The sequence below is a fragment of the Hylobates moloch genome, unplaced genomic scaffold (assembly GCF_009828535.3).
Source record: "Hylobates moloch isolate HMO894 unplaced genomic scaffold, HMol_V3 SCAFFOLD_15, whole genome shotgun sequence".
NCBI lineage: Eukaryota > Metazoa > Chordata > Mammalia > Primates > Hylobatidae > Hylobates > Hylobates moloch.
The window spans coordinates 66896294-66909347 of NW_026652290.1; the positions used below are offsets into that span (position 1 = coordinate 66896294).

The 13054-nt window shown below is 32.5% G+C and overlaps 1 protein-coding gene across 6 annotated transcripts in view; it reads right to left on the reverse strand.

Annotated features, from left to right (window-relative positions):
* The window catches only part of VRK2 (VRK serine/threonine kinase 2), a 117322-nt gene that overhangs the window by 71640 nt on the left and 32628 nt on the right, over positions 1-13054 (reverse strand). For all 6 annotated transcript variants that reach the window (XM_058429069.1, XM_058429073.1, XM_032178728.2 and 3 more), the window contains exons 3-7: positions 7082-7131; positions 6270-6339; positions 4804-4891; positions 2776-2881; positions 1495-1587 (exon numbers count right to left, since the gene is read on the reverse strand). In XM_058429069.1, coding sequence (XP_058285052.1) covers positions 1495-1587; positions 2776-2881; positions 4804-4891; positions 6270-6339; positions 7082-7131 — 407 coding nt within the window. The remainder of the gene's footprint in view (positions 1-1494; positions 1588-2775; positions 2882-4803; positions 4892-6269; positions 6340-7081; positions 7132-13054) is intronic.

Below are 13054 nucleotides of genomic sequence, written 5' to 3' on the forward strand. Positions count from 1 at the left end.
CTCCGTCTCAAAAAATAAAATAATAAAAATAAAAAAAAAAGCCACAGTTTACATTATGTTCACTCTTGGTCTTGTCCATTCTGAATCTTAACAACCAAATGATGACATGTATCCACCATTATAGTATCATGCAGAATAGTTTCACTGACCTAAAAATCCACTGTGCTTCACTCATTCATCCTTCCTCTCCCTTCTAACCTATGGAGATAGTAAAAAACTGATCTTTTTACTGTCTCTATAGTTTTGCCTTTTCCAGAATGTCATATAGTTGAAATTATATAGTAACTAGCCTTTTCAGATTGGCTTCTTTTACATAGTAAAATACATTTAGGTTTCTTCCATGTTTTTTCATGGCTCAAAAGTTCATTTCTATTTAGCAATGAATAATATTCCATTATCTGGATGTATCAGTTTATCCATTCACCTACTCAAAGACATCTCGGTTACTTCAATGTTTTGATGAGTATGAATAAACCAACTATAAGCATTCACGTGCAGGTTTTTGTGTGGATGTAAGTTTTCAACTCATTTGGGTAAATACTAAGGAGCACAATTGCTGCTTGGTATGTTAAGAGTGTCTAGCTTTCTAAGAAACTGCCAAACTGTCTTCCAAAGTGGCTGTATCATTTTGCATTCCCATGAGCAACAAATGAGAGTTCCTGTTACTCCAAATACTCATCAGCAGTTGGTACTGTACTGACCATGTTCAAGTACTTAGCCACATATTGCTAATGGCTACCATATTGGACAGTCAAACAGAATATTTTCATCATTACACAAAGTTTTAATGGGAAAGCTTGCTTAAAACTTTTTTTTTTTTTTTTGAGATGGAGTTTCTCTCTTGTTGCCCAGGCTGGAGTGCAATGGTACCATCTCAGCTCACTGCAACATCCGCCTCCTGGGTTCAAGCAATTCTCCTGCCTCAGCCTCCTGAGTAGCTGGGATTACAGGCATCCACCACCACACCCAGCTAATTTTTGTATTTTTAGTAGAGATAGAGTTTCACCATGTTGGCCAGGCTGGTCTCAAACTCCTGTCCTCAGGTGATCCACTCACCTCGGCCTCTCAAAGTGCTGGGATTACAGGCATGAGCCACCGCGCCTGGCCTCTCTGCTTAAAACTTAATTGGTTATACAGTAGGAAATGATGAACTAATGACAGCGTTTTAACCTCTACATAAATCCATCTCTACTCCCACTGGATTTTGATGGTTCTTTGTTTATCTATATTTGCTCAGAAATTCAAATTCCTGCTCAGCCACTTCTTAAATATGTGCCCATTAACATATTATTTAACCCCTCTGACTCTCACTTTCTCATCCTAATTACTCATTAGTTTGGTACAAAGATTAAATTAGATAAGCAGGTAAGATAAATTACAACATTCATCATGTTATGCCCTCATTTGTAAACTCTTCTGGATTAGAAGTTTGTTTTCTGAATGTTTCAGTTTCATAATTCAAGACCTTTACTAAAAGCAAAAGTATATATTTACCCGGTCTGGATTTTTGTAACCCAAAAGTAGATTTGATGCTTTTATATCACCATGAACATATTCATTTTCATGTATATATTCCAGTACATCCAACTGTGAAAATAAATAGATAAAATAAGGTTATACTGCTACTTATTTAGAACTTCTGATCAATTTCAACATTTTGAATATAGAATAACATGGGTTTTTTCATATTAACAATGACAAAGCGATGTATTTCACAATTACTGGTTAATTATTCTAAAACATCACATCTTCTGGTTGCTCATCCTAGAAAAAAGTAAAATGATCCTCAAAAATCAAGTATTTTAGTTGAAGTTCCGAAGGAAGAAAATCAGGATTCAAAGATGCTTATGCCTAATTCCTGATAGCCCAGTAGCCAAACCGCACCGCACAAAGAGGAAAAACATAGCATAAAATCAGAGATCTATGGTGAAATAATCTTGAAGCCCACTCAGCAATTCCTCACCTAAGCAATAATTATAAATCAAGCCTTGAGAGTCTCAGAAAAAAATGCCATGTCCATGAGCAAAGGGAAAGGTTTTCTTCCTCTGTATGGTAATAGAAAACTCCTTAGCTTCATCTCTAAAGCCCTTCAGCCTTGCATGTTACATACACTTAGTACTCAACAAACATTTGCTGGCTTCGAGGATGGATAAATGAGAAAATTAATGCATTCTATTTGCTGCATTCCGATCTGGCATAAGCAGCTTCATGCTACTCAAAGTGAAAAAATAAGACTTAAACCAAATACAAATATGTAAGACAAATATGTAGTATAAACAAATGTGTGCCTGAGTGCTATTAAGAGTTCGTTGCTTCTGATTTGGCAAAGTATATTTTATTCACTGCCACAACTAATTATTGCCACCATCCCAAACTCATAATAAAAACTTTATAGCACCCCCCTACCATCACATGGTTAAAATGGCTGACAATATATTTTGCCATAATTTGCACTGTTATAACTGACAAAAGAAAGGTTATTCTTACAGCAATGAAAGCTTGTTCTGGTACGTAAAACAAAGTTCTAAGGAAAAATAAGATCAGACTGGAGAACGAAAGCCTAATTGAGTTTGCAGGGCCAGATACAGCATATTCTGTCACTTACAGAGCCCATTGTTATCAATTTGACCAAAATAGCCTCTACTCCTAATAACTGATGTCTCTAGGGCAATAATCCTTCATTCTCTAATAATTCCACAAAAGGAAAAGATTTCTATATTGTAAGAAGTAAATAATTTGGAAATGGAGCATGCGAAGTAAGTAATTCTTTCTTACCATTCGGATACCTAATTGCAGGACAGTTGACTTTTTAAAGGTACCATTCTGGCCTGAGATCTTCTGTAAATCTATTCCTAGTCTTTCCATTACCATAAATCTGTAACTGTAAGAAATAAGCATCAAAAAGAGATCATCCTCAGAAAGTAATGCTTGAAACTGTCTATTTAATTTGAAACAAGAAAAATTACGCTCAACCTAACAACTAGGTATAATGCAATCTAAACCATTAGAGAATGAATGCACATTCATAATTCTGCTATTCTTTTGCAGAAACTGCTCAACATTTACTTTGCAGCTGGTTTTCTATAACAGAATGCTGTACTGAACCATTCACACTGTTTTACATAATGAAAAAATCTTTTTAAATTAGATGGTACTGAATGAAATTCATTTTGACTCCATGACTTTCTTGCCATATGGCCTTGAACAAATTATTGTCCACACATGAATTGTTTTTTTTTTTTTTGAGACAGAGTCCCGCTCTGTCACCAGGCTGGAGTGCAGTGGTGCAATCTCAGCACACTGCAACCTCCACCTCCTGGGTTCAAGCGATTCTCCTGCCTCAGCCTCCCAAGTAGCTGGGACTGCAGGTGTGCACCACCACACCCAGCTAATTTTTGTATTTTTAGTAGAGACGGGGTTTCACCATGTTGGCCAGGATGGTCTCGATCTCTTGACCTCATGATCTGCCTGCCTTAGCCTCTCAAAGTGCTAGGATTACAGGCATGAGCCACCGTGCCCAGCCACATGAATTTTATATTTGTTTGTTTCTTGATAAGATCATATTTATCGTCTCTATACATTTATAAACATGTCTTTTTGTAAGTGCACTTCTTCCTTTTCTGTTCTGTTTGGCACCTTCCATACCTTCTTTCCTTCCCTTCATTTATATATCCACATCAGCCCCTATTCTATATCTATGTATGCATACACAAACACACACGTTTAAGAATTTGTTTTACAAAAATGTGATCATATTATAAGTATTTTCCCCATCTTACTTTTTTCAATAGTATCTCATCAAAATCCTTCTAAGGCAACTAGTATAGCTCTAATGGACTTCTTTAATGGGCTACATATGACATGATATGGATGTACCATGATTCAATCAGCCATTCAGTCCCCTAGTGGCAGTCCTTTACTTCAAGATTACTGTTTGCTCATTTTTTTTTTTTATTTAAAGCATTTAGAGACCATTTCAACAAAGTACTGACATCTGAGCTTATTCTCTCATCTATGAAATAAAAATATCACCTATTTTAATAGGCTATTCAAAGGACAAAACAAGATAAAGTATATAAAAATCTCTGGCACAAAAGGGTAAATAAAAAATGACAGACTTTCTTTTTTCAAACACTATTAATAAATTATATATAGGACTAGCCATATTTGGTGGTTTTAAAGATATTTCTATAACTTATTTGTTGTGCTTCTCCTCAAGATATAGAACTTAATTCTCCCCTCTCAGAACCAATGGCTCTATCTAGTGACTAGCTTCTAGCAGAGAGAATAAAGCAGAAGTGATAATATCCCTTTTAAGATTTGATTACAAAAAACGATGACTTCCTTCTTGAATGCACTTGTGTGCATGCTCTCCCCCTACCCAATTAATTGCTCTAGAGAAAGCCAGCTATTTTTCATAACACTCAGGTAAGCTTATGCAAAGACCCACATGGTCAGGAAGTAAGAAGGCCTGCCAACAATCACATAAGTAAATTAGAAGCAGATCTTCTTAGGCCTACCAGTAGCCACATGAGGAACCCTGAAAACAAATACTTCCCCAGATGAGCCTTGAAATGAATGTAACCCAGAAGACAGCTGACTATATATCCTTATTAGAGATCCTGATCAAGAATCATCCAGATAAGCCATTTGCAGTCTCCTCACCCACAGAAACTAAGACAATACAAGTTTGTGGTTATATGCCAATATGTTTTCGTGATTTGTTACATGGCAATAGTTAACTCATAGACCACATAAGGAAGAGTTATAAAGAAATATTTGATTATAATAATTCCATTTTACCTTCTTCCCTTGAATTCAGTCAGACCAGATCCATAAAACAGAGGAATTCCTAAATAATCAAGTTGTTTGCGTTCTATCCACTTTTTGACTACAAAGACAAATTTATTTTTAAAAACATTCATGTTATTTGAAAAGATACTTGTCACCTTTCTACAGACAAATTTATTTAGCTAACCAAAAAAGTAATTAGATCTTCCTAGAAGATATTTTTTTTTCAATCAAACATCCCTATCTAATGGCCTCAAACTGTTACCACTATAATTAACAAAAAATTAGAAATTTTTAAATTAAATCAATAAAAACAGTCAGTCTTTGTATATTGATACCATATATATTAATGTTTCAATTTATAAAAAGAATTCATTACCTTATATGCTAGCTAAATTTCTAAATATAACATATGTTAACCACCAAAGGATCAGTAGAGAGATGGCTTTTTCTTCCCTATTACTTCAAAATCTAAAACCATAATGGACCAAAAAAAAAAAAAGAAAAAAAAAAGCAGAAATTGGGCAGAAAAACCATCTTACTTTGAAATAATTTTATACAAAAACTGGTTTTGATTAGTTTACAAAAAATCAAATCCACTTAAATAAACAGTTAACTTTCATCATTTGTTTCATGACTCTAGCCTATGTTTTTTATGTTTAAGACAGCTCTACTGATAAACAATCAAGTTTAATGGATTCTATTTGTCACTCTGACATAGTTTAAGCAATTAGTAAAGACTACAGTCTTAATGTTTAGAAGACTTTACTAAGAAAAACTCAGTTAAATATTGAGGCCAGACCCATCACTCTTATTCTTAAACATGATGTAAAGGACCTTGACTATACAGTCATTACTTCTGTCTACTTCTTTAATGTTTTCCTTAGCCCATCTATATCACATTTATAAAATGCTGTTATTTTTCCTCTCTGCTCATATTCATTTCCCATTCAAATCTTCTAACTGGTCATTCTTACACTTGGTATTCAGCTCCAATTAATTTTCCAGCATTCAAGTTTCTAATATTTTCTTAAACATCTTAATCATTTCCACATTTCCACACACCTTGCCCCAATCCATTCTATAATCGTTCCTTTTTTATACGTATACCTACTTCCCATTTTAATGTTTTTTCCTTATAGCCATCCTATCCAAATGGTTTACTGTAAAAGAAATAATTTCATTCTACTATCTTTTACACTTAGGGAACTCTTGGTAGCTTAGATTAACAACCTAACATTTTATGTAAAGTAGTAGAAACAACTTTGACTTAAAATATATAACCCATTATGTATGTCATGTCAAGATTTGTATACCATCTGCCTTGCTTTTATATGTTGTAACAGTTAACTGTATCACTTTACAATAAAATTTCTATTGAAAAGAATTTTCCAGAAGGCCAGAAAAAGACCAAAATATCAACACTCACTTTAGCAAGCACATATATGGAAGTAGCTTGCTTTGCTAATTTTACTTACTACAGTCTTTTTTCGCAACTCTCTGATAAAATTTAAGTTCTGAAAATAACGGGCCATTTTCTTGATATTCCTATAAAAAAAAGAATAATTAATTTTACTAGAAAAAAATAATCCCAAAGATGGAATTGTTATTTAAACTGTGAAAATATGAACATATATATGTAGTATATAATAGTACTTGAATCACTTTTTATAAAACATAGGCACCAGATTTCCACTAAAAATCTCAGAAAACACTAAATAAACTTGAAGCATCTAATTTTTAAACAACATATTGTACCACTATCCCTATACAGTCTTACACATAAAAGTAGTTTTCTTACAGAAAACACTTACTAGAAGTACTGAGAACTGTATATATAAACACATACAACACTCACTGTATACCAACATATACGTCCGGGTGATACACAGCAAACTCTCCTTGTGGTCCACTCACACATGATACCTTTACTGAATGGTCCACTATATTTCATTCATTATACTAGGTACAGGGGACACCAAAAAGAAATAAAATCCTATGCTTGCCTTTAAGGACCTTACCATCTTGATTAGAGAGGTGGAGAGGGTGGGAGGGCATTTGGGAGGGAAAGAGAAAGAATAGCTAGATAGATAACACACCAGGGTAATAGCTGGCAATACAGAAAAACAAAGGTTTTCCAGTTTTAATGTTTTAACAATGTGAAAATAGATCATAACATTAGGTTTACTGATAAGGCAATAGTTATAAAAATTAATGTGAAAAACATTCTTAAAGCAGAAAAGGAAAAAGTCAAATATATGTGAAATACAAATCTATGAGCAACACTTACCACTTTTACTACATGTCTTGCATCTTTCTCTGGTTTATTTGTGGAGAAAGCTGCAGAAAAAAAAAAAAAAAACCCACAATGGAGAAAAATAGTTATTCCCAACTACTGAATACCTACCATATCCCAAACGCTATGCTAAGCATTTTACATATGTAAGTTTATTATATCATCCCAACAACCTTTTATGGTAGTAGGAATCAATCATCTCCATTTTATACAAGATGCTACTGAAGTTTGAGACGTTGAATGAATAAATTGCTCACTAAGAGGTAATATATTAGAGATAGAAACTCAAATCTGCCTGACATCACAGCCCATACACTTGATCATAAACCATATTCAAATATTTAAATATAGAATCAATAGACAATATGAATCATATAGATCCAAAATGTGGGGGGAAATATTTTATAGATATATAGCATTAAACCCAATATATAATACACAGTAAAATCCATTGATTCAATTGCACTAAATTAGAATTCATAATGATTCAGAAATAAAAATTGATTCAATTTAAGTAGAAAGTTCAAAACAATTTATACTTGACAAAATTCTAGAATAAGCAAGGTTAAAATGAGAATAAAGTCTGTAAAAATATCTTCTGAACCTACTAATCAATTACTTTTACATTAAAGAATACATATCTCATAAATTCATTTCAATTTCAAGTTACCTTCATTTAATTCTTATTTTCCATTTGTGGTTCAGATGGTATAACCTTACTTTTAAAAACTCCAGTGTTCACATTTTAAAACAAATTAATCTTTTCCTCTACATTACCTAAATTATTAAAAGATTACTGTTTTCAAGTCTCAATAAATTTACATGTATACTTATTTGTACTGCAAAAGACTAAAACTTTATCATTCGTTCATTCGTTCATTTGTTCACTCTCAATCCATTCATTCCTTTACTCATTCAAATAGCTAAAATATTTATCAAGAAGCTAGAATATGCCAGGCACTGTGTTAAATGTCTGGATGATATCTGAAGGAAAGGGAAAGGAAAAAAGGTGGAACTAGTATTGACTACAATTGAAAATCAGTAAGAAATAGACTTGAGAACAGGATCAAATTCTTGAGATACAACATATTTCTACATATTCAATATATTTATTAAAATGCTGTGTCCTATTATTAATATTGTCCTTTTCTAATTCTATCAGCTGTTCTCTTTTTTCCATTAATTCACATCTTAGATATAAATGTCACAAATTTATTAAAATATATAAATTGTACATTACAGTTGAGCCAATCATACACCATTTTTTAACCGTTCTCCGAAGTTTTTAAATATCAGTAATGCTACTAACCAGTTGAAGAAAGTATTATTTCAATTCTAGCTAATATTAAATTGTAAACCCAGACCTCTCTACAACAACAAAGAAACTAAACTTACTTATAGCACTTAAAATTATCTTTTTGTCTTCATTCATGTTATTGCATTTTTACCCATGCAATAGTCCCAAGGAAACTGCAGGAAGAGTGGATTAGCTAGATCTGCTTTCTTCTAAGAAGAAAACTTAAGAAAGTATACACAGGGCACAGAGTCCAGTCTTGGTATAGAAGAAGTGGTGAGAAAACCTTTGTTCCCACCCTATGACAAACTATTTTACTAGTATGGTTTCCAAGGCTAAGGAGAAATACCCTGTTCCAATCTTGGCCCACATAAAACAGTACCTACTCTAGGCAACTGTCTTTGCTACCTGAGGTAGATGTCAGTAGAAACTTTTGCCTCTTGTCTAAAAGCAAGTGACCATAGCAGCAAATAAATCTTTAAGCCCAACAGAATATAATAAGCTAAAAAGTACAGAAGAAAATTGGGAGTTTCAAACAGATAAATAACAGATTATGTTACCATTGGAAAAAAAAGATGTCCAACCAGTCCAAGGCCTGATTCCTTGCCGATTTCAATCATTATATCCCTAATACTTTATAATCTGAATTTTCCTTTCACATTTCAAATGAACATAATCATGTGTTGACACATACCTGAAAATCTCTACCGTCATGATTTGATAGCTACACAATATTCTCTATAAGCTTCCAAGTCAGATTATATTGGAGGGTCTAAATCTAAAATCAATAGACTAGAAAGCTCTTAGAGACGGGTGCTTCATATGAACGAAGAGATTGTTCTGGTTACCACAGGGGTCTTTTTATAGTAGAATAAATAATCAATTAATAAAACAATTATTTTCTACTGTAAGCCAAGCCCCATTATAGCTAGTGAAATTAAATGATGAAACACACACACACACACACGGACATGGTATATGCTTTTGCTGTCTAGTGGAGAAATCTAAGATGTCTTGGATTATAAGATGCATCATTAAATACACATTCATCAAATACTCATACAGAAATGTAAAACTGCAATCTAGAATACAGTAGACTGAAAACATTGACAAAAACAATACACAACGTATAAAAAACATAATCAGAGTTAAAATGCTATAATGCCCTTGAGTTATCCAAAAAAGCAAGAAAGTGATTAACCTTACGGTTTGTTAAATAGAATGAATACCTTGAAATTTTAAGGGTAAACACTAAAATAACAGAGGTTCATAACTCCAAAATCAGTAGAGGAGAAAAGAAGATAACAAAGAACATCTAAACAATTTAATAGATGGCAAGAAAAAAAGGTTTAAAGAAAAAAAAACACATTTAAAGAAGAAGATACAAAATATGATAAAATTTAAAATATCTGAATAAATCAATTTTTAGCCATACACTTTTTCGTATTTTAACATCTCTGAAATCTGAACGCATCTTAAAAGTGATGACATCTTACAGCTGCTGTTGAACACACACAGTTATGACATAGTTTTTATTGCTTATGCACACACACACTCAATCCTGCCTGTCCATTTGTCTTTACTTAACTGAGTTATGTACAAAGCTGATAGTATTACATGTGGAGTTTAACTCAATGATTTGGCACTGAGAAGAAAAATTCTTGTGTATGTAGAAAAGGTAATTAACCAGCCCAAAACAGAGCAGCAGGCCATGAATCTGATATCAGTGAAAAAAATGTTTATTAAGATATGATTGCAACAATTGAGTATTCTGAGTTCCTTAAGTAAGACAAATTTTAAGGGTTTTCTGTCACAGTTTAATGGGCAGCATTAGGTATTAGATCTCAATCAGGTCCTACAGAAACACAAAAGAAATTATTCAAGAGGAAGTAACAATTCTGAACTTTTTAAGCATCTAATATGGGCTGCACATATGTACATAATATCTTAGGTTTGATTACATGTCAGTAATTATAATAAATTTAATAAAATTAAATACACTAAGTTCACCAGCTGAAGAAATAAACTGTCAGACTGTTAAAAATATAAATGTATATTGCTTATAAGAGACAAACCTAGAATCTAGTAATGCAGAGGAACAAAGTAAAAATATAGAAAATAAATTAGTAAGTACAAACTAACTTTAAAAGACTAGAACAAATATTTTCAAAACCAAATAAATCTCAGGAAAAAAGAACTATTAGTTATGAACTTAGTCTAACCTAATCACAAAAGGAATGGTGCAACAGAAAGATAATAATTATGAACTTGAAATCATCTAAAAATGTAGTTTCAAAATACATGTCAAAAACTAGCAGAATAACTAGCAGGAAAAAAATTAACAACATAGCAACAAAAATAGTGAAAGATTTTAATACAATCCCATAATGTATAGACAAGCAGACAATAAATACATTGAAACAATGCAATTAAGTTTTTTCTCTACATGCCAGATTTTTAAAAACACTAATAATTAAAAACATTCTTTTCAAACCCATCTAAAATATTTTTTTAAACTGTTCATATTTTCACCCAGAAAACAAGTCTCAACAAATATCAAAGCATATTATTAAGGCTACGTTCTCTGGGGAAAAAGGAAATCACAATGGAAATTAGAAAATAGATAGGGCTGAATAGTAAAAATATCATATCAAAACTAGTTAGAATGCAGTTAAAATGTGTATTTATTACTTGTCTTCCTCTGCTAGAATGTAAACTCCACAAATAAAGAAATATTTTTGCTTTATTCAGATGTGTTCCAAGCACCTAAAATAGAGCCTCAGGCATGTATCAAATATTTGGTGAATAAATTAATGAATAAAAAAGTTACCTGGAGAAAAACTTATAGCACTAAATATTTTGATTTTAAGAAAACTGAAAAATTAGTGAGCTAAGTGCTCCCCTTAATAACTAGAAAAATGACAACATAACCAGAAATTATTAAGAAACTGAAAAGGCCTACAGGAATAATCTCTCAGGAGAAATGAGGACACCTAGCACCCATATTACGGTTTCTAAATATCATTTTCAATAAAATGAATCAGGGCTCCTTGGAGAAATGGCTGATTCCAGAGTTGAGACAGAGAAAATAAAACTAAGCAAATTAAGCAATAAAATTTATAATATTAAGTTGGTGCAAAAATAATCATGGTTTTGCCATTGAAATTAATCATGACTGCTTTTGTGCCAACCTAATAGTAATGAACTGTAACCCATAGGAAAAAAAATCCATTGTCTACTGATGTAAGTAAATAAATAAACAAATAAATGAGAGAGATGATACAGCTCTTTCCTGCAGCTGAAATAAATTAATAAATACAAATTAAGAAATGTAGAAGAAAGGATAAAAATAGAAAATCATCATTTGGCAAACATCACAGTAATAACTGGGGCAAGCAAAAGTTGTTAATGGATATTAAAACAGGCAAATGGATGATTAAAAGCAACATAATGCAAATACATTCAATGTCTTCCCACAAGACACTTATTAATTGTAAATGGAAAATAATGAATTTATGGCAGGCTAACCTGGCAAATATCACTTTAATTATTAAAAGGGATCAAAGTTAATGTCACTATTAATGATATACAATAAAGCATGCACCTACTGATAGTACTGGGAGAAGCATAATATCATTTCTATGATATTCTTACTAAATAACACATAATCTGAATTTAACGAAAACCCAAATTGAAGGACATTCTACAAAATACTAGCTGGTACTCTTCAAAAGTGTCAACCTCTTTGCAAATCACCGAAGAGGTAAATATACAGAATATATAAACAACTTCTATAACTCAACATCAACAAAAGTCCAGTTTAAAAATAGGCAAAATCAGCTCAGTGCAGTGGCTCATGCCTGTAATCCAAGCACTTGGGAGGCCAAGGCAGGCAGAATGCCTGAGCCCAGGAGTTTAAGACCAGTCTGGGCAACACAGAGTTACCCCTTCTCTAAAATAATAAAAAATAGGCAAAATATTTGAACACCTATTTCTCTAAAGATATATACAAGTGGCCAACTTGCATATGAAAACATGTTCAACACCACTAGTCATTAGAAAAACGCAAATCAAAACCACAATATCACCCCCTATCCATTAGGATGGCTACTATAAAAACAAACAAAATTTGTTTTAAGTTTTGAAAATAACGGATGCTGGCAAGGATGCAGAGAAATTGGAACTCTTGTGCACTGTTGATGGGATTATAAAATTACTCAATCACTATAAAAAATGGTATGGCGGCTCCTCAAAAAAAAAAAAAAAAATTACCATATCATCTAGCAATCCCATTTCTGGGTATATATTGAAAATAATTAAAAGTAAGATACTGAAGAAATACATGCACACCCATGCTCACAGCAGCATTACAGACAATTAGCCAAAAGTAGAAGCAACCCAAATGGCCATGGACAGATAATTAAACAAAAGGTAGCATATACATGGAATGGAACATTAATCAACCTTTAAAAAGAAGGAAATTATGTCACATGCTACAACATAAATGAACCTTGAGGACATTAGGCTAAGTAAAATAAGCCACATCACACACAAAAAGACAAATACCATATGATTCTACATTTATGAGGTATCTAGAGTAGTTAAATTCATAGAAACAAAAAAGTAGAATGTTGGTTTCCAGGTGCTGGGAAAAGAGGAAAATGGAGAATTAC